The following is a 21,721-nucleotide window of genomic DNA, read 5'->3' as shown; positions in this document are numbered from 1 at the left end:
TGGTGAGAGGTAGCTCAGTATCCTTCCTAGTTTTAAATATGTAAATCTGGATCATACCAGAAATGGAAGAGTGGGTTTCATCTGGCTTCAGTATACAGTATCAGTACAACTGGCAGACTGTGGGAAAGAGGCAAGATTGGAACAAAGACACTGTTGAGGTCTGGTAGTTGTCTGACCACTGAAGTGTCTTCTAGCATTGCCTGGCTTTGTCGTCTTCATTCATACAGGAGATCCAGTCTGCCCACTCCACTCTTAGGATCTTGCTGCACTTTGCACTTGCACTGTACCTGCCTCTCATTTAAATTTGCATTCAAACATGAGAAAGCTATGTGGGAGACAGAAGTCAGCTCTCCCTAGAAATGCTGTTGTAAGTGAAATTCAAGAATTAACAGTTAGAGAAAGAATTGAAACATTCAAAAAAAGTCAGAAAGGTAAGAACCAGCTGATGCAACCTGGACAAGCTCAAACTGCTGCCCAGAAGGACCAGGTAAACTGTAGATCACAGTTTACTAATCTACCTGGAATGTCACAGTAGCGTTAATTGTCGTCTTTGTACATGAGAACAAAATCCAAATGAAGGGTTAATTGTTGTCTCTGTACATGAGAACAAAATCCAAATGAAGGATGCCTTCTTCAGTTACAGAAAACACTGCTTGAGACAGCCCATCTGTACTAATGGGGGAGAAATAATGCTTCCAACACGTGAATTTGGGAAGTTTTAACAAAATAGACTCTACATTACATTTAAAAACAGGAAATAACTAATCCTGCTAAAACGAGCAATTTAGGAATAAGGCAGTGATACCTGTCACCCACACCATCTCCTTGTGTTAAGATAAACCTGAAAACAAGAATCTCCTCTTCTTCGAGGCGTTAATCCCAATTAACAATGCTTATGTTTTAATTTTGTGAGATATTTGCGTATTTCACTCCCTCTATAATACTGAAGGGAAGCACTTGCTAACAACATGACTATCCTGTATTCACGTTTCATTAGGCAGCAGCTGTTGTTTTTTGAGACGTACATGTGCGTGATTGGTATACCATAATGGTCTAAGGGCAGAAGTAGTACTTCAAAGTATGTTTTCATATGCTATAGCTTTCTGTCAAAACTGACTGCAAAAATGACGTATCTTACCCCAGGATTGCATGTTCTTATGCTGCTGGGAGAGGGACAATTGGGTTGCCATTCTCTACATCATTTGCATTTGCTAAATTCTTGCAGTAGGAACGCTTGTGCAAAATGATTCAAAAACTAGAGGCAGCTAGTCATTGGTATAGGCCATATTTATCTGTAGAACTTTAATATTGGTGATAAATGCTTAAGAAGAGAACTGCATGATTTTTCAGGTCATTGGATAAAATTACAGGTGAGAAGCTTTTTGTTTCCCCTTCAGCATGGACACTGGACGTAAGAACACAGCACCTCTGCTAATCTTGGATTGTGGAAAGTAGAGCGACTCTTAACATATAAGCCTTAAACTCATCTTAAGAATAGCACCAGTGACAATAGTTTCTTCCTATCTAAATGTGAAAAGGAGGTTTTTCTTTTTCAAATTAGGATAAAATGATTCCTTTGTGCTTGTTTTAGAGTTGACACTTAACAGGTTGCTTTTTCCTTCAACTCTACCTTGTCTTTCTTCTTCCTTGGATATATAGTTACGAGAATGGAAGATATTATTCATCTCTCCAATACGTGAAGAGGAACACTTCAGAAACTATGCAGGAGCATTTGTACCGTCTGGAGCGAAGTCAGCTCTTGCCTCCTGTAATTTGTTTAACAGCCGATCTACTGTTTCATGTAGAATAAGGAAACTTTTTTTCTCTCTGTATTTCAAATGTTGCGGTATTGATTCCAGAAGTCTTGCAAAATCTGGTGCAGATACAGCCTGCTCATAAACCATATGGAGAAAATTTATTCCATGTAAAAAACAGGCATTACTCATCAATTACTATTTTTTGCTGTATTTCTCTATTTTAATCTTGTGACAAGAGCGAGCCTACCCTGCTAGTGCAGTAAAACAAAATACCTCTGTGAAGAAGGTGCATTTGACAAGCTGGGAATGAACAATAGCCAAGTGGAACAGTGCTGTATGAATTCTGAGTACATTCATAATTGAATCAACAGCTCGGTCCTAAACCATTCCTAAAGTAAGCAGGTACGTCACTCTTCCTGTGATGCCTTGCACAGCGCAGGCTTAAAACATAAAAACACCACCAAGCAAACACCCCCAACATTATAATTATTGGAAAAACTAGTACTTAAAAAAAATCAACTACTTCTGAGGTTTGTATAAGCAACTTGTGTAAGACAGCTCCTGCTGGTCAGTAACCATAATGTTACTTTTTTTACCCCACTCATGCCTTTTATTTTTCAAAAGGTCACATTAAACAAAGGATGATACAGACAACAGTCTTAGTCAAAATAAATCTGGGTTTTTTTGTTTGTTTTTTTTAAGAGAATGAGAGGATAAAGAAAACAGAAGAAAATTATTAGCCAACTGCACAGAGTTAACAAACAATAGACTGGTAATTAGTGTTTAATGCCACCTATAGCAAAATGTTTCCCACTGGGAAAAATGTGGGAGGCAAGTCCACTTTGCTCCTTTGAAATCACAGGCCGGAGCAGAACATACAACAGCACCTAACACCACAGTCACTTTACATATATTCAAGTTTTTACACATCTGCAAAGCAGAAGTAGTAGCAGCCATTTGGATGTTCTTTCTTAATGGTTCTCAGGGGGGGCCTAGGAAACTCTGAAGGACCTGGTTCTTGTGACATGGAGCTGGAGCTGCAGCTGCTGCTTCTGCTGCTGCTTCCAGCCACCTGCACTCTACCTCTGTCCTCAGCGGAAGAGACCTGGGGGGAGCCTGGGCTCAGGTACCCAGCCGTGGTTTGAGTAGAGGCAGTGGCATACGTCGTCGGGCCAGTGTTGTTTTTCACGTAGACGTTTTTGATAGCAACAAGCGTATGCGCCATGATGCTGAGGCTGTTACTCAGATCTTGCATGCCTTGCTGCAGCAGCCGAAGATTGTGGTTGACACTGTCAAAGCCAGACTGGATCACCTGCATCTGGGTCTGCTGAATCTGCACTAGGTCCTCTTCAGTTATTTCATTTTGGTCTGCCTGGGATCTGCCTTTTGTTTTGGCTTTTACTTTCCCAGAGGAACCACCACCAGATGTCCCCAGAAAAGGCAGTTGTTCTTGGCTAGGTGGAACCACTGCCATGTCCTCAGAGCTTTCTTCTGGCTCTACCACCTTCACTACTATCTCTTCTTTGAGGTTCATCTTCTCAAGACTGGATTGATGAGATGTTCCAGGATCATCATTAAACCCTAGAGGAGATGGGGGGAGAGGAAAAGCAAAGGAGAGTCAGTGAGAAACTTCATGACCTCGGCGGTCAGTGAACTGTGTTCTCATCCACTTAGGACTAATATTCGTCCTCGGTGAAATGTGTTCTCGTCCGCTAAGGGCTAACATTAGTCCTCGAACCAAGACTCTAACTTGCACTGCATTATCTTTGATGCTTTTAAAACGCCTGTTACCTTGACAGGTGGGACGAAAACCATGAGGAAGCATTCACCAGTTAACCATATATTTGCATGCTACAGATCCCCTACCGGCCCCACCACAGAAAGCAGTTTTAGGCTCCGAGAGACAAAGTTCATTGCAGGCTCATTCCGCGTGCACGCCAGCAACAGCACTGCTGAAACACTGTGATTGCAAGAAATCCCTCGGTATTGAAGGCGATCGTTGCAGCGCACTAACGCGATGCCTCTCTGCTACGCACAACGCTGGGTACTCGCGGCACTCTGTACTGCCTGCACTGCCCGGAACCAGCCGGTACGGCCCTTGGCACGGCCAGCGCAGGGTGAACGCAGCGGCCGGGTCCGATGCCTCACAGGCAGGCATCTACCGCGGGACAGGGCTCGCTCGTAGGCGCCTTTTTACGGCCCACAGCGCAAACATCCCGGTTCTGCGCGCGTTTACAGACTGTTCGCGCCTACGAGGAGAGAAGCCCGCTCGCCAGGCCGGGCACCCTCAGGCGGGGCCGGTGCCGGCGGCGCCCGGCGGGCAGGCCGAGAGCGGGGCGCTCCCCGCGGGGGCCGAGCATGCGGCCGCCGGGGCCCCCGCGGTGGCGGCGGGGGGAGGCCGGGCGCGGGGCCCGGGGCAGGGCCGCGGCGGCCTGTCCCGCACTCACCCATCTCCCCCACGACGGCGCCGGGCAGCTCCAGCGTGTCGATGCCGCCCACGATGGGCACGGCCTCGGCGGGCAGCAGGGAGCCGTAGGCGCGGTGGTGGTGGTGCAGGTGGTGGCGGCGGCCGGGCGGCGCGACGGCGGGCGGCATCTCCTCGGGGGCCAGCAGGAGGCCGAGGGCGGGGGGGCCGGGCGGCCCGCAGCCCTGCGAGAGGCGGCAGAGCTTGCTGCGGTCGCGGCGCTTCAGGTCCCGCCAGCGCTTCTTCAGGTCCTCCACGTCGCGGGGGCAGGCGGCCACCGGGTTCACCTTGTGCCGGATCAGCTCCCACACCTTCCGCTTCTGGCCCGGGGAGGCGCGGCCCGGCCCCGCCGCGAAGAGCAGCTGCTCGTGCTTCAGCACCTGCTCGATCAGCACCTCCGTCTCCGCCTCGTTGAAATTCGCCTTGCGCCGCTTGGGCGAGTCCTCGGCCATCCTCCGCCGCGGGGGGCCGGGGCGGCCCGAGCCCGCCGCCGGCGGCCGGGCGGGCGCGGAGCCGCTGGGGGCGCCGCCGCCCCTTCCCCCGCCCCGGCCCGCGGGCGCCGCCGCCGCTGCTAGGCCGGGCTCCGAGCCCTGCTGGGGAAGCAAATACCGCGCATGAGAGGAAAAGACGCGCACGGACCGGCGCAGGCGCCCCGTGCCCCGCGTGTTGACATGGGGAGGGGGCCCGGCCCCGGCCCCGGCCCGCGCCGGCCCCGCCCCCCCCGCCTCCCCGGCGGGAATCCCCGCGGCCGCCCCGCCCCGGCGGGCGGGGAGGGACGCGACGGGCCCGGCCGGGCGCGCGCGGCGAACTCTCCCGCCCGCTCGCCCGCAGCCGGCGGCCGCCCGCCCCGCCCCGCCCCCCCGCCCCGGCGCGGGCTGCGCGCGTGCTCGGCGGCGGCGGCGGCCGGGAATGGCGGCCGTTTTGGAGCTGCTGCTGCGGGAGGAGGTGGCGGTCAGCGCCGTGGTGCGGTGGCTCCGGCACGGCCCCGGCCACCGCCCGGCTGAGGTAACGCGCGGGAGGTGTCGCCCCGCTCGCCCGACCGCAGCGCGCCGGATCTGGCGGGGCCGGGCCCGCCGCCCCCCGCACCCTGCCGCCGCCGCGGGCCGGGGCCGCGCGGGACAGCCGGCGGCGGGGGCGGCCGCGCCGCGTCGCGGTGAGGGGCGAGGCCCGCGGGGTCAGGCCCCTGCCCCGGGCGGGCTGCGGGCGGAGCGGAGGGAAGGCGCGGCTGCCGGCGGCGTGCAAACCGTTAAAATCCGCAGAGCTGAGCCCGCCCGGACCCGGCGGCCGCGGCCTCCGGCGGGCGGTGGTGCCGCGCGGCCCCGGGGCGGGAGCGGCGGCGGGGCGGGCAGCGTGGCGCGGTGCCTGGGGGCCCTGGCTGCCGTGTGCCCGCGGAGCGCGGGGGGGCGGGGCAGGCGGGGCAGCTGGCGTCTCGAGGGGCCGCGGTACGCGAGGGGCCGACGCTGCCCGCGCCTTTGCCGGGAAGGCGGCGGGGCGGGGCGGCCGGAGCTGTCACCCGCTGCCGGCGGCGCCGTGCGGTGCCGGGGCCTCGGGCCTGGCGCTGCGGGGCGCGGCCGCGTGCGATCGCCGCCGCTGCGTGTCCCGGCCCGGGTGTTGAGGGGGGTCTTGGGGCAGGGAGAGGGGCATTGCTGCGTTTGGGTCGCCTGAGTTTTGTGACAGGGTGCGGCTGGGGAGTCTGGGTTCCTGTGGCAATAAAAGCATTTATCGCCGTGGATGGACTATGCGTGCAGATGTTTCACTGCTAATGTGGGGAAGTGACCTCTGTTTAAAGCATTTTCTGCCTGAGCCCCTCGGTGCACGTTACCTAGTATTAATTAAAATCAAAACTGTCACCCCCATGAGTTAGTCGAGTATCGCTGTCATCCTGAACTTCAGCAGGAAGAAGGGACCAGCATTTCATGATATCAGGTATTTCCTAAACCGTGACTTGCAGAAGCAGACCTGTGGAGGCTGTGAAGTTTGAGGTGCTGGCAGCTCAGCTCACATTGCGTGATTGAGGGATGCAGAGGCCAGAATGTTTGCCCTTACAAGGGAGTTGCCAACTGCCTTTTGCTGCTGGGAGCAGCTTGGTTGCTTCAGAGTGAGAAAGCAAGTGGGAGGCTCGCGGTTGGCAGCTGGTGGCTGCTAACAGGTTGCTGTTACCCAGCCATGGAGGAATAAGCCTCTATTGATTTGCACACGGAAAGATGAGTTGAAAGCATGTTGTGCTCTGAAAAGCTGAAGAAACTACCTGACCTTGTGCATAGCACAGACTGTAATTGTCTTTGTTCCTCTGCACTAAACCCAGGGGGCACCTGAGGAAACCATGGACTATGTCTTGCACTAGCTTCCCTGGCAGTTTCAGACTGCTGCTGGTAGAAGTTGGATCTCCTGACACCTCATGGGGTTTGTGTTCTGACCTGGGTTGTTTCACTGAGTGCTAAAGCAGGGAGTCTTGGCTGCTTGGCTTGTTATCCAGGCTGTGCTGGAGTCTCATGCTTCTCCAGGAAGCTGAATTGGTCTCATACTTTCAAACGTGAATTTCAGCCTAAGTGTCAAGGATTGTAGGAGTCTAGTAATGGCTATGCTTTCACGCCTCCTTTTGGACAAAAAAGTCATGCAGAAATAGCATTTGCTTTCTTGACTTTTCATGTAGTGGAGGTGTGAATATAAATGAACAGGAATATGTGTGCAATGATTTTAATATTGGTAAGGAATAAGTCGCTGCCTGTGAGAGCAGCTCTGTTGTTTCTGCAAGTGGTGCTGATTCCCATTGACAGGAAATAGAAACCTGGTGCAGTGTTAGGAGCAAAAGAAATTTTACCCAGGAAATAAAACTTACAAAGTCTTTTTTTTTTTGTGTGTGTGTCTACATTTACCCTTGTAAGATCACCACCGCTTGTTTAGATTTTAAATGTGTTGAGTCTGTGGTGGCTTTGTTTGTTTGTTTATGTTTCTTCCACATACCTTAAAAGCTGCAAGGTCTTGGTTTAGACCTCTGTGAGGTCTCAAGGGAGCAAAATTAGGTAATTGAAATGCAAGAGCAGCTTTGGTCTTGTATTTGACACTGCCAGACCCAAAGTGCTTAAACAACTGTTGTTATAGCACCCCTCTGTGGAAGCAGGTGCCATTCATAGACACATAGGGTATGGAGAAGTTGCAGATTTTAGATTTTTCTATTAGAAGTAGCTACTTCATTATCAGTGTCTTTGAAATGTTGAACTTAGGGGTGCCAGTTGCTCCAAGTTCTCCCTGGCTGTAGCTTCAGTAAGTATTACTGGTGTTCCCATGGAACAGTGCCACTGTTTTCCAGTCAGAGACCAAAGTGAATGAATCCATCTGAAAACTTCTGCCAAAACATCTTCTGTGGAGGCTGAGTTTCAGATCTATGGCCACTGCTAAGGTTGTTTGAATTTCAGTGACCTGCTTTGAAAAGTCATGTTTTTTATTGTGCGTTGCAGTCCCACAGTTACTACTTAAATGAGTCTGGGTAGGTGGACAGAAAGAATCGGGTAGCATCTTTACATTAATGCTTTGTCCTCTTTCCTTGTAGGAGAACCACATCCATGACAAGCTGATATCTCTTAGTTTGCTTCAGAAAGACTTTGTGCCTTTTCTGCTAAATTTTTTAAGGGAGCAGACCAGCCAGATCCTGACTAATGGACCCTCTACTCCTGCTAAGACTCCTAATTCCAAGGCCCGCGGGAGCCATGGGATAGGATCGGAAAGAAGGGCAGGCCACGCAACCAGCAGCCGAGCGCAGCTCTTTTCCCAAAGGATTTCAGTGACCACCAGCACCACAGATACCAGCTTTTCTCCTGCTGCAGCACCCAGCAGCTCCTCTTCCTTTTCTGGGTCAAACCTGTCTAGCCCTTGCGGTGACTTCCCTAGCATGGGCTCCAGTAGCAGCCCGAGCTTTGGGTACAGCCCTGTGCTTAACCACAGTGAGAGGCGGTCATCTCAGAAGGCCAGCCTGGGGAGCTTCCTTACAGCCACGCCTGAAGCCCTGCCAGCGAGACGAGGCCGGAGGAAAGGCAGCAACTCGGTCAGTGCCTCTGGCCGGCAGGTAGCTCGGGATCTGGGGCGTTCCCTTGCTGACGAGGAAGAAGGAAAGAATGAGAGTCTATCTTGGAGCGGAGGGAGAAGGAAGCGGAGTGAAGTGCCTCTTGTTTCTGCCAGATCCCCGCCCAGCCAGCTAAATCTTAACAACTTGGAGGAGTTTCCGCCTATGGGTGCTGCCTCTGGCTGGACAAAGTAAGAGCAAGTCTGCCTCGCTGTCTCATTTGGATTTTGCTGCGGGTTACTGTTCCTTGGCTAGCTCATCCTGTTGTGCGTGTCCAGATACACAGAAGATGCCGTAATAAACAATATCTGGGAGCCGACTTCTGAGCTCCTTTGTCAGAACTGCTTTGTTACGGCTGCCGTGTAGGGGAATTGTTTCAATGGGTAGTCAGGCTTTTACTCTGGCAACTTACCCAAGGCACCTCTTTAGCCTCTCACTTGTGATGCTTCCCACAGCTTAGTGGTACACAGGCTGATACGAAGCTGAGCACATCTTTGTCCCTTGCATGTTCTAGCAAGTCAGCATTATCTTGGCTCTTCACATTTCTCATTTAACGCAATAGCAATTGCTAATGAAGAGCAGTCCTGGAAGGCTCTTCACCTTTACTGATGCTAGCAAAAAAGCTTTCGGATTGACGTTCTGTGGCTTCTCGTAACAGATGTTAGCATGCGGCTTCATTTGTGCTGTGTGGTCAAGGACAAAATAACTAGTGTTATTAATGCCTGTATTCTTTTTGGTCTGCAGCAAGCCCTGGTCTCCCTGATTACTTTGGCTTAGCTTCTGGGCAGCTGTTTGTGTTGTGGTTGCCTCAGTCCGTCTCTTTATCTTTGAGATGTTACTCTTTAAAGTCCTCATTACCAAATATAACGCTTTTATGTTAGTCTGTTTGCTCCAGGTAACCAGCAGTGGTCTCTGAAAGTGGGCCTTTCTAGGTGGATGTGCAGAATTCCAGCTGAAATTTGATAGGTCTGGGTTTGTACAGCAGACACAGATGCTGGGTCTAGATGGCACTCTAGATGATGCTTTGGCCGAGGGAGATAAGGTGTGTTTCTGGCATAGCCAGTAAGTCTCTCTTCCTCAATTGCACTATGCCCGATTAGGAAAAAGAGTAAGGAAAGAGGTTTACAGGGTTTTGGGAAGCCAATGCTGTAGTGATTTTGAGAATACTGTAGCAATTAATATGTAGCAACCAGCATTTCCTTGAGAAATGTAATGCCTTAGGTTTCTATATCTCATTTCCAGTATGTCTCTTACTGCATTACAGAGCCACTTCCTAAAGGACAAATCTAGGTATGATTTATGCAGGGAGGATGGGTTTTCCTAGACTGAAAGGGCCTGTGGTAACTCGGAAGCCTGGACTCTTACTGATAGACAATGACAGCGTGATGTTTCTGGGGTTTTGGTTGGTTTTTTTCCCCTCATGGTCATATTAGAAGCTGCCAGTGAATTAGTCTCTTATTAAAATGAGGCACATCCTGTCCTCTCAAATTAAAAATGTTTGGAAGAGTTGTGTGGCAGTGTGTTATCTGTTCTGTGACTTGGTGATTGATAATTAACTTCACAGCAAGGGTCAGCAGGCTGTTTTTAGCAGCCTGTAGCTCTGTGACATTTTATTCAGTGACAAGAATGAAGTCAGCAACTATATGCACAGTTTAGAAGTTCAATATTCTGACTTCATATCCATTTTATTTTAGCATTAGGTTCTTCTGGAAGAGTTGCATACATCTGTCTTGAGACCTAATATTTTTTTGTTGTTTAGCTTGATTTCAGTGGAATCACTTCTCACTTTTTCAGCAGAAGCAAACCATCAAGGCGAATCAACCCAACTCCTGTAAGTGCTGAGCGCCCCCTCTCAAAACCAAAGATGTGCTTCACTTCTACGCCTGTCAGCCAGTCTCCAGCTGCTCGATTTTCATCTGGGTCAAGCCTTGAGGCCTTTACTGCTGTCCAGGAAGGAAACCTTACATCTGTGATAAGCACCAGCCTTCAGGAGGAGAGGGAGATGCTGAAGAAAGAACGGTACAGTTTGAGCAGGGTGGCAATAGGCTTGTATTGATATTTAATTCTCTTGTCTTAAGGTGGTACCAATACAAGAGTGAAACAATCAGAAGAATATCCAAAATGAGTATTGGTGACCTTAAACTGTAATTTGCCTAAAACCAAGTGTGACTCTGATATCAGACTAGGATATTAATGCAGCTAGCTCATGTTTATCATTTTAGAGGTGTGCTGACTAGGACAATGACCCTCACTTTTTCAGAAGTCCAGTTAATCCTTACTGCTTTCATAAGATTACCTCTCCGTGGGCTTGCCCATGTGGCTGTCCCCTCTGCAGCTTTCCTTAGACTGCACAGGTGAAGTAAGTGGGTTTGAGTTGGTATAATAAGGCTGTCTTTAAAGACTGTGTCTGTGATGGAAGACACACATGTGGGGAAAGCGTTAGTGATTTTGCAAGGTAGGCAGACTAACACAGGCTTGCAGTCAGAGAAAACAGGACATGGGTAGCATGAGATTTTGTTTTAAAAGTTACTGCTGCAGTTATCTGTTGAAAATGACGTTTGGGAGATTAGGTGAATTCTAGCTTCTAATTTTGTCTGCTGTTCAGTTACTGTGTGACTTTCATCCTCTGTAACGTTAGTCTGTGAGGACTGATACTTCAGAAAAAAGGTAAAGCACAGTAGTAAAGAAACTATTGTTTATAATTGCTGTCAGAACTGTTGCAGTTCTTTGTAGATTTTGTTCTGGGGAAACTCCTCAGGACGTGTGGGTAGTCTTTTCCTGCTAAGCCTTGCAGTTCACTTCAGCAGGACCAGAACTGGCTGAAACAGACCCAGTAGAGTTTCATGAGTCACTGCTTGTGTTGCAGCTGTAACAGAACTGCTCAGGATTCAAATCTGCTTCTCTGCACTTCAATGAAGCGCATATTTCAGTCTGAATTCTACCAGAAATGTCCCCCTAATCTGTATAAGCTAAGTTCAGCGAAATAGCAGTATGTGGGCTGGATCTTGCCTGTGAGGTGATCTCATCCGATCCATTATGCTTGAGAGCTGGGAGCTGCTGTTGTGTCCTCAATAGCAGTGGCGAAGTGAGATGCAAAACTAACACAGCACCTAGCTTGCTCTGAGCAAGGGCAGGAGGTGGAATTCATGCTGAGGTAGATGACAACACTGAGGCAGAGGTGAAGCAGAATCTAACTACATTATTGAAGTCTTACCTTGGTGGGTTTACAAAGTGCTTGATATGTAATTTTCTTGAGTTCTGTCAGTTGGGTGCTTATGTTCATTGCAAGGGAGATATTAAATAACCTTTCTACTCCCATTTTGGGACTAATTTATTCTTCACCACAGCCATTCCACTAGAAATTGGCCAATAGAAAAAGTTCTTTGCTGCAATTAAAAAGGTTTCTGTCTTCCCCACAGCCTTTGAAGTGACTTTCAAAGATTTTTACTATTTGAGACAATGTGGTAAGAGGTGCTGTGATGTTCCAAGTGTGAATGTTCCACTGGGGTCTTTCAGAATCATTTGATACTGCTGTTACTGGCTTTTTTCCTGCTTCTCATGTGTCTTACATATGCCGCTCTGCTGCTGCATTCTTGAATGACCTCTGTAGGTATATTTTTTTACAATATCTGTGTATTTAACTGAGTGATCATTGTTAATTTAGAATGCAGCAATTAAAGTAGTTTGTTCCTTCTGTTGTTTAACTTGCCAGTATGGAATTTAATCAGTTGTTGCATTGCCTTTCAACTTAGTGATATTGGATCTTCTCAGGGCATTGTTACCTTACAAATACATCTGAAGGTATGGATGTGAACCTTATTTTCGTAGATTTCTTGAAGTGTCTAGCTGTCAGAAATTGTACATGTAAAAATTTTTTTTAGGACCTGGTCTCTAACAGATTCCATGTCCTTAACAAATACTGGTTTAGATGAGAAGCAATAACATAGGTTAGTTAAACGATTTGGTCAAAGTGCCACGCTATTTTAGTAGAGTTGGAATATGAATGTCATTCTTTTTGAGTTTTTTGATTGTTAGCCCCAAGATCTTTCCTCATTAAGAGAAAGACGAGTTCAAATACTATTATGATAAAAAGCAGCTTTAGACAGTGTAAATTAAATGGTTAGTTATTGCAGGAACACCTTCATGCTAGACTGCAAGAGAAAGACCTCTTCTGGCCACATGGCTGCTGTGTATTCATCTTCAGTCATGTATTATGTTGTTGCTCTTGAATTTCAGATGCAAACTGCTGCACCAGGCATCTTCTCCTGCAGGGATATCTCTTGATCCTGGTACTGCTACTAAGCCTAGCTACACTCGCAGTGCTAGCCTTCCTGCTGAAAGCCATCTGGTGACTTGTGCAAATCCTACTAAGGTTTCCTGCAAGAAACAGTTGGAGTGTCTGGCACAGCTCTATTCATCGTGTATAGCAGGTGAAGGCCCAGAAGATGTGAGACTGACCTTTCTTTGAGCTTTGAACTTGCATGTGTGTTGTGAGGGGGAGGTAGATGAGAAGTGAAAGTTGTGGGACAGTTACAGTGTACAAACAAATAACATCTGGAAAAATAAACTAAGCCAACACTGTTATTAGAAAAAATGGGTGCTAGGTAAAAGTTGAGGGAAGGAGGTGAATCTGATGCAGTACTCTGAGCTGTAGTAGGCTGATGTTGTATGGCCCTGTCTGAAACCAGGCCTCTCCCTAACACATCTTTCCTGTAATTCTCATATTGATTTACACTGTGGCTCGGGTGGGGTGGGGGAGGAGTTGTTTGCTGACTGTGCCATAGAACAGGTATCTGTCTTTTACCTTTGTTTATTAAAGCAGGTCAATACTGAATATCCACCTTTAGTATCTCATTTCCTCTCTTCCAGAAAACCTGGTACCAAATATTTTTCTAGAGCTCTTTTTTGTTCTGCAGCTGTTGACATCTAAAGGCACTTCTACTGCAGAAGATGAAGATAGTGACCTTGAGGTCAATGAAAGAAGTAAAGGTAAGCACTAGTACTGAGCGGAAAGAATGCTACTTTCAAGGAATGATAATATGATACAGAGTAGTTGCCTTTAGCATGGACAGTTAGCCTTAAATTCCATGAAAATGGGACTTAACTGAAATGCTGACAAAAATCATGCATGTATGGGGAGTGCCTCTACCATATGATAACGTGGAGTTGCTAGATCTTGTTTGAATTGAGTTTTCTGCTGTTGTGTGAGATTTGCTGTAGCTACTTGCGAACACTGACTTTCAGAGAGAAGGATGCATATGCTAAAGTCTCTCTTCCATTGGTGCTTGCAACTCAGAAGTGCTGTTGATCTGATACGTGTTTCTTAAATTTAAGGTTGGGTTATAAGTGCACAGAATCTATCCATACAGATGTGTAATCACTGCGTTTGTTTTTTGGCAAATTCACACTTAGCTTGATGCAGTTAGTGCTTTGATATGGGTATATAAAAAACAAAACAGTGGCTTTAAGATGGGACAACGCCCACCTCTAGATGCCCCAGCTTGATTGACTTTTGTTTTGCCACTTACTGATTCTTAGGGGCTAAGATTAGGAACACGAAGTCTCCAGCTACAGGAGCAGCAGCTGGTGATTGGTTGCAGTCAGTCTGCTTTTCATCCTTGATCTGCTTACTGTTGGCCAGAAGGCTGAGTAGGAATCTTTTCTTCATACAGCATTAAACACTTCAGTTGCCTTTAGTACAGGAAGGATAGGGACGGGAGGATTTGTCTATTCAGGTGGCAGGGAATGGAAACTTGGGTAAATTAGATACTGCTCTGAAAGACTATTTCTGGATATGGCAGTTCCTACTTTCCTTGAGAGTTAATTGTTGTTGGTCTTTTAGTTTATAAATGGTGATAGATGCTGTTGTCTCATGTTTCTTTTTTTCCCTTAGAAGCACCAGGGAGACAGCATTTCCGAAGTGTGCACAATTGTGTTTATTTTGCTGTTCAAGTCTTGGATTATCAGTATGAGTGAGTTGAGTATTTTTTCCCCCTCTGCTTATGTCTGCAGATGTGTGAGATTAAGCAAGTGTGCTTGGATTTGAGAGCTTTTACCTTACAGGCACAGAGTTGTTAATTTCCCCTCAAAACATACAACTTGACCTGGATTTGGATATCTTGAGTTTTTCTTGCACTGGTTTGTCTACTGAACTTCAGTGTAATTGTGCAACAATGGGAGAGTCACGAGATTGTAACGATAAAAAATGGCCCTACAGATGCCAGTAGGATTTTACAGTGGGTGCCTGGGGCTTAGAAGTCTTTACTTGGGAGCCTCATAAAAAATGAGCATAAGCATGTCTTTAGGTCTGATAATGTGCTGTTTATGTCTGTCTGTCTGGGTTTTAACTATGTTGTCTTGGCAGAATTATTTCCCGTTTAGAAAAGGGGATGCTGAAGCTTTTGGCTGAAAATGAACGGATTGCATCTTTTTCTCCCACCTTGCATGAGAGGCTCAGGCAGGCTTATGAAAGCAGCACAGCCAAGGTAAGAATTGGCAGACCTTAACTGACGTTGCTTCAAACCTTTGTGGTGTTGCTCTTTTATCTGTGATGACTTTGATGTTAAATCTCATTCCTTCTACTTCAAGTATCTTGTTGTGTCATCTTTGGCAAGTGTCTAGAAACTACTTTTTTTTTCTTCTCAGTGGGTGAGTAAATTGCTAGGTCCAGTGATTGTTAGCTGCAAGCCACTGCTGGCTAGCCTTGCATTGTGCTTCAGGCACTGACCTCAACCAGTGACTTTAACAGGGTCAAATTTTGTTTGAGATTCTCATTTAATGAACATGGATCCCAGAAGAGTGATTGGTTAGATGCAATATAAGAGTGTAGTTTGGAAGAAGTGGAGTTGTTTCATACCTACAGACTCCTTTTAGGCAAGCGAAGCTTCAGAGGAGACCATGCAGCTTGTGAAAACTCATTTCCTGATCTGGGTTAGGAAACTAATGCTAAATGGTAGGAATGCCTTAATGTATTTTGTATCTTGTTTCATCTGTCTTTTAAAAATGGAAATGACTCTTGGCAAAGAAAGTAGTGTACTTTCTGAGACTAGGGCATTTCAATAGCTGAGCTTTTTAGTTAAAGCTGTAAATAAGGGCCTTTTGTTACTTGAAGGCATAGGCTTTTCAGATAGGAGAAAGAAGAATAATACAGGAATTTCCAGCTACTATACTGCATTGTCTGGAGCCCTGTATGGAAGGTACGCTTTGGCTGTTTGCAGATCATTCTTTCCAAGCTGTATCAATACTAGTTGCAATCTGTTCTGCAGAGATTTCTGAGAGAGAGACAAGGTGCTTCCACTCATAATGTTGAGTGATTCTGCCTCTGTAGTGTAATGTAGGTTGTAAAACTGTTGGTGTTTACTACAGTTAGCAACTGGGAAATGGCTAGTGTCTGAACAACTCAACTAGTGGTACTTGGTTTCCTCATCATGTCTTTTCCCTGTTTTTTCGAGATCTCATATTGTTGGATAAACTAGAGTCTTATGTTAGTCTAATGGCTGCCTTTATATTTTTAACAGGTGTCTCTCATGCTCCCATGCTCTGTACAGTCTGTTTCTTTCCAGCCGGAAACTGACAATCGCTCTAACTTTCCCAGTGACAGAGCATTTCACATATTTAAGAAACAAAGGTAAGCTTCTTCTACTGTTACTGTATGGCTCAGGGGGTGTAATCTTTCCATGATTGTGAACAAAGGATATTAAGAATGTCTCGTGTATACTACATGCTGTAGAAAAATCTTGAGTTTTCACTCTGATTAAAAAAAAAAAAAGAAAAAAGAAAAAAAAAGTCTTTGTCCATATTGACTGCAGGAGCTAAATGCTTAATGTCTTTAGAGAAGAACAGCCTAATTCTTCAGGAGTTAATGAGACTTCTGGTAAATGCCAGTACAGTGTGTCACCCTACTGGATTGCTTCTGCATATAAATCTGGTATGCTTTTATTCTTCCTGCCACCTCCCTCCATGCTTGCAGCAACAGGGTGAGGGGAGAATGGCAAGTTGTCTTGGTCCTTTTTTCTCTCCTCATAGGTATTATTTCATGTGGCTTATTCTTTCCTGCCTCTCAGTCTTCAGTATGTCTGGTAATGGGTGTTTTGGTCAGTCCGTCAGAGCTTGGGCATAACAAGCTTAAGCACTTGCTGTCAAAGACATGGAAAATGGAAACTCGCTGAAGTACCGCTAACATTAATGAGTTTTGCAAAGGTATCTGAATGCTTAGAGGCTCGACTTAAACTGAATTAGGTTCTTGCTGGGGAACTTAGGAGCAATTGAATATTCATTTGTTGTTACTTCAAATTTTGAAGAGCTTCATACCATTCAATGTCTTGATTCTCAGGGATATATTTTATGAACTGCTGCGTGAATGGGAGGATAACCATGAAAAAACTGGCTGGAACTTCGAAGGAGTGCTGGGCAACAAGATCAGGTAGGAGTCTTAATGAATGATTAAGCAACTTCAGCTAGCCCTTTAATGTAGCTGGATTGCTGGTAAAGCATACTAGACTCGGCGTACTAGCCTCAGCATCCTAAGTTCCATGTTCTCCCCAAGTCTTCTGCACTAATCTGTAGGGAGCTGTGCTTCTTGGAAGATGCTGTCCATATAAACTTGCTTCTGTATTTGGAAGTATCAACTCTTTATCTTGAAGAAACGAACCATAAGTGGCAAGGGCCTAATTTGATCAGTCTTGGTGTAGCTCTTTCCCTGTTCATAATCACAGGAAGAGCCACTGACACAACCAGTATGTTGTGGTCTGAACACTGTCCTTGTACACGCGTGTGTGCATGTTTCCAATGCCCCACTCTTAAGTCTGGAGAAGTATGTTACCTGTTCAGAAACTCTTAGTGTATTGGCTCTGAAAACAAGACGATTGTGGCTCTTTCTTTGGAAAGCAGACTGGTTTATTCATTTATTGCTTTATCAAAATAGAATATATATAAAGAAGCTGTTACTGTTTTGAAAGTAGTTGCCTTTTGAGTTTCTGTCGTAGTCTTAACCACCAGCCTACTCCAAGTTACATGTATGTAGGTGAATTCGCCACAGGAGCAAAACAAGGCTGAGATTAAAACCAAGAAAATTTCCTTCTTTTAGGGCATCAGAAGCATTGCAGGTTTTGTTTTCTTACTTGCGTATGTGTGAACTCTCAACTTGCTGCTCTGTGCAGGGGAGAATGGGAGCAGAACGAGTTAAATTTTCTTCCTAAATAACATGATCATTGCAGAAAAGAGAGAGAATCTTTTTATCTCTACAGCTGTGTTTGCACTGCAGGTGCTCGGGGAGAGCTTTTGCTTACATGTTCAGCAGATGGGGCTCAGCACTTGGGAAACCTAGTTATAAAGACATTGCTTTTTGCAATGGACTTTGGAGATTGCTTTCTTAAAAGCATTTGTTTTTTTCTTTTCATATAGTTTGAGGTTAGAATAGGTTTTTTTGTACCACAGAAATCCAGTCAGCATTTTGTGATGTTTTCCTTCACAGGGCCATGATGGCTCACCTATCTGCAACCTGCAACCACAGCCATTTTGCCAGGCTCTTTCAGAAACAGCTTATCCAGGTAAATGACTTCTTTTTTTTTTTTTTAATGAAGATATACATCAAAGCAGATTTGCACCTTCCTTTGCCTGAGAAAACAAACCATGTCTTGCAAGTTTCTTCGAGATTTTCTTATTGAAACTTTTTTGGAAGAGCCAGATTTTCAGGATGGGAATTTCCTTCCTCTTCCAGAAACAGAAATCAGTGGCAAATTACTGATGAACTCTGTAAATTGGGGATAAGGCACACTGAGCACATAATGAGCTGTAAGAATTCATTCTTCGTGGTTATTTACTTTGACCTGCTAATTTTAGAACAGTTACAGTTTTTAGAAATTGTAAGGATATATTTTGATATGTATCAAATGCAGAGGCTTGCCAGTTATGTTCATTAGCAACATAAGTGTACTACCTGCAGAGTCTGTAGCTGTTCTGTGTAACACTGCAGCAGCCTCTTTTTGATACAGTATTGCTGTTGTAGTTTACGGGGGGGGGGGGGGGGGGGGGGGTTGGCCAGTTTTAAGCATCATCTGACTTCGCTGTGACTGAGAAATGAAGAAAGAAAAGATGCTTCTGATTGGAGTGTAGATATTCACTGTATTCTCTATAAATGGCTGGCTTATTTGTGGGCTCCTTTTGGTCTGATGTGTATGTTCAGGGAGATTGCGGGAAAGAGATTAGAGATGGACTTTGTTGCATCAACAGGACGACATTAGTCTTAGGTACTTGTAGTGAGTGGGTTTGCATGGCAATGTTTTTGTAGGGGGTGTGTGCTACAGGGGTGTCTTCTGTGAGAAGATGCCAGAAGCTTCCCCCATGTCCAATGAAACCAATGCCAGCCGGCTCCAAGATGGACCAGGCACTGGCCAAGGCTGAGCCTGTTAGCAAAGGTGGTAGTGTCTCTGTGATAACATATTAAGAAAGGGAAAAAAAAAATCTGCACCAGTGAGAGAGAGGAGTGAGATGATGTGAAAGCAGCAACTCTGCAGACACCAAGGTCAGTGAAGAAGGAGGGGGAGGAGGTGCTCCAGGCGCCAGAGCAGAGATTCCTTTGCAGCCTGTGGTGAAGACCGTGGTGATGCAGGCTGTCCCCCTCAGCCCGTGGAGGGTAACGGTGGAGCAGATCTCCACCTGCAGCCTGTGGAGGACCCCACACTGGAGCAGGTGGATCCCTGAAGGAGGCTGTGACCTGTGGGAAGCCTGCACTGAAGCAGGTTTTCCAGCAGGACTTGTGGACGCATGGGGGACCCATGCTAGGGCAGTCTGTTCTTGAAGGGCTGCACCCTGTGGAAGGCACCCACCCACGCTGGAGCAGTGTGTGGATAATTTAACCTGTAGGACAGACTCACACTGGAGAAGTTAACGGAGAACTGTCTCCCATGGGAGGGACCCTACACTGCAGCTAGGGAAGAGTGTGAGGAGGAAGAAGTGGCAGAAACAACATGATGAACTGACTGTAACCCCCATTCCCCTGTGCCACTTTCGGGGAGGAGGCAGAGAAATCAGGAATTAAGCCCAGGAAGAAGGGAGGGGTTGGTTATGTTACAACTGGAGTACTGTGTCCAGTTCAGGGCTCGCAGGTACAAGAAAGATACAGACTTACTAGAGCAAGTCCAGCACGGCGCCACATAAATGTTTAAGGTACTAGAGCATTTTTTCGTGTGAGGAGAAACCGAGAGAGCTGGGACTGTTCAGCCTGAAGAAGAGAAGGCTCCAGGTTACCTTAGCACTATACACAAATACCTGATGGGAAGGAATGAAGAAGAGGGAGCCAAATTCTTCTCAGTAGTGGTCACTGACAGGACATGAGGTGATAGACGCAAACCGAGAAACAGGAAATGCCACCTGAACACAGGAGGACTCTTCTCTACTGCAGAAGCGGTAAAACATTAAAACAGGTTGCCCAGAGGGGTTGTGAAATCCCAGTCTGGAGACATTCAAAACCCACTTGAACATAGTCCTGGACAACCTGCTGTAGCTGACCGTGAGTGAGCAAGAGGGTTGGAGATAATCCCAGATGTCCCTTCCAGCCTAAACAGTTTTGCAACTGTGTGATTCTTCGAGTATTGAGTAGCATCTATGAGTTTGAGGGATGGGGGCGTTAATTTTTTAATTTTATTTAGCATTGTGGAAACTCCAGGAAGACCTGGTCTGGGAATGCATATTGCAGTATCACAGTTCTTGGAGACTGGGCTAAAGATCCTACTAATTAGTTCGTTAAGACTATGCAAGTGATAGGTGTTCTCTTCACGCATCCACATGTAGCCTGCTAGATGTGCCTGAGTTGAACGTATAGATCAGAATTACATCTCTCAAGATCTCTAAGCTGTTCATGGCCAAGGTGGGTAGCATGTTTTGGCATGAAAAGAGACCTTCTGTATGTGGGCTGCCTGAAAAGGCCATGCTTGGATTACTCTGAAAACAAACGCTTGTGAGGAAGGGAGAATACGTGGCATGAGAGATGAAGTGAAATGATGCCTTATTACAGATTTTCTGCCTCACTACTCTTTCTATCTCCTGAAGATGTGTAAAGGTCCTGTTGGTGGTGGCGCAAGCTGGGGAGACGCCCCAGACCAGGATGTCCTTAATATGCTGGGTTCTGATAATCTGAGCCGTCTGAAGAGGCTGCAGGAAAGATTTGTTGTTCCTCAGAGCATCAGAGGTCCTTGTCCACCCCCTTCGTTCCCAGGGTGCCAGCAGTTCTTCAGGGACTTCATCCTCAGCGCAGGAAGGTTAGCTGCTCGTGGTTGCTGTTTCCTTCATGAAATGTGTGAGTGAGTGGGAAATACCAGCATGTTGCTCTTGTGGCGGGGAGTTGTCCAGAGAGCTTGAGGTGTGGTGTAACCTGGGCAGAGCGTATAAAAAAATTACTACGCTTCATGTTCTTGGCCAGCATGCGTGGTGAACGTGTCAATAAGCAGGCAGGTTCTGTCTGGGGCATGGAATGTGTATGTGTGCTACGTTAGGCTAGACTATATGGTAATAATTTTCCTTCTATAAAACCATAATATCTTGTCACAGGCCATCAGCATTTCCCAGTGCCGAGGCTTGCAGTGCTGCCTAGCAGGGGCACCGGACTGGCCAAGTTTTTCTTGTGTGGTAGTGCACGAAGCTAAGGAGTTACAGGATGGAGCCAGGTTCATGGTTTTGTTTAATGAGTTTTACACAATCCACAGCATGGAGGAGTTGTGATCTATGGGAGATTTGACTCTTCAGTTATTTTACAGCTTCCTCGTTTGACAGACCCATATTATTATCCTTATGCTGGGACTTGCTAAATAGTGTTTGTTCAAAAACAAGTATAAAATAAGAGTGGAAAAGAAAGGGGTTGGCCAGTACTAGTCTTGTCCTTTGCTTTCTTGTCTGTCAGCCTGTCTGCTGATGCTTGATGCAACTCATGAGACAAGCTTGGAATTTTGCATTGTGTTAGTTGAGGTTTTACTGCTGTTTTCAGCCCAGTCTGACTCAACATCTTTTGCTGAAGTTACCAGTTCAATCAGCACCTGATGGACAGTCTGTGCCTGAAGATACTTGAACTGAATGGCCTTACTCTGGTGGAGCATGAACACAGTGATGGAGAAGCAGATATGGATGAACAAGTAAGCTTGTTTTTTTGCAAACACATCTGGCAGGAATTTCCCTGAGCTTTTCCAGTACCCAGAGAATTACTGGCTTGATTGTGAGTTGCCTAGAGCTTCCACTGCTGTATTTGCAGGACAAGAGCTTCTTCATTTGGTTTTATCATTTACTTGTGGTTTTTGGGATGCTTCATAGAACTGTGTCGGAAGAGGATAATGCACAATAGTTTGAAAAGTGAGAGCCTCTTCTTAGGTAGTTAGTACCCTGTGTTAGATCAATTAAATAGTTGAGTCCAGTTGTTGGACTTAGTTGCAATAGCTCCTTGTTATTTTTCAT

General features: G+C 46.6%; 2 protein-coding genes across 6 annotated transcripts in view; one reads left to right on the top strand and one right to left on the bottom strand.

The window, feature by feature from the left end:
* Positions 1-1,949: 1,949 nt before the first annotated feature.
* LOC129736448 (uncharacterized) lies at positions 1,950-4,813 on the bottom strand. Its single transcript, XM_055715269.1, has 2 exons — positions 4,205-4,813; positions 1,950-3,338 (listed from the first exon to the last, which is right to left on the bottom strand). The coding sequence occupies exons 1-2, from the start codon at positions 4,671-4,673 to the stop codon at positions 2,680-2,682; spliced, it is 1,128 nt and encodes a 375-aa protein (XP_055571244.1). The 5' UTR covers positions 4,674-4,813; the 3' UTR covers positions 1,950-2,679.
* A 180-nt stretch (positions 4,814-4,993) lies between these two features.
* CDAN1 (codanin 1) overlaps positions 4,994-21,721 on the top strand; it is a 33,533-nt gene continuing 16,805 nt past the window's right edge. For 3 of the 5 annotated variants that reach the window (XR_008733060.1, XM_055715266.1, XM_055715264.1), the window contains exons 1-12: positions 4,994-5,226; positions 7,772-8,472; positions 10,076-10,300; positions 12,518-12,711; positions 13,151-13,270; positions 14,175-14,253; positions 14,646-14,766; positions 15,799-15,908; positions 16,614-16,703; positions 17,754-17,829; positions 20,330-20,538; positions 21,291-21,405. Coding sequence is in view for 4 of the 5 variants with exons in the window: in XM_055715266.1 (XP_055571241.1) it covers positions 5,131-5,226; positions 7,772-8,472; positions 10,076-10,300; positions 12,518-12,711; positions 13,151-13,270; positions 14,175-14,253; positions 14,646-14,766; positions 15,799-15,908; positions 16,614-16,703; positions 17,754-17,829; positions 20,330-20,538; positions 21,291-21,405 (2,136 nt within the window). In the remaining variant the exon portion in view is untranslated. The remainder of the gene's footprint in view (positions 5,227-7,771; positions 8,473-10,075; positions 10,301-12,517; positions 12,712-13,150; positions 13,271-14,174; positions 14,254-14,645; positions 14,767-15,798; positions 15,909-16,613; positions 16,704-17,753; positions 17,830-20,329; positions 20,539-21,290; positions 21,406-21,721) is intronic. The other 2 variants (XM_055715268.1, XM_055715265.1) reach the window with 1 other exon arrangement.

This window comes from Falco cherrug, chromosome 7 (assembly GCF_023634085.1).
Source record: "Falco cherrug isolate bFalChe1 chromosome 7, bFalChe1.pri, whole genome shotgun sequence".
Taxonomy (NCBI): Eukaryota; Metazoa; Chordata; class Aves; order Falconiformes; family Falconidae; genus Falco; species Falco cherrug.
This window is presented reverse-complemented; position numbering and strand designations above follow the sequence as displayed.

Bases quoted from the DNA above. Each gene is read 5' to 3' on its own strand.
- LOC129736448 (XM_055715269.1), bottom strand. From the start codon at position 4,673: ATGGCCGAGGACTCGCCCAAGCGGCGCAAGGCGAATTTCAACGAGGCG. The intron at 3,339-4,204 runs GTGAGTGCGGGA...CATCTCCTCTAG, and splicing joins CGCCGTCGTGGGGGAGATGG to GGTTTAATGATGATCCTGGA.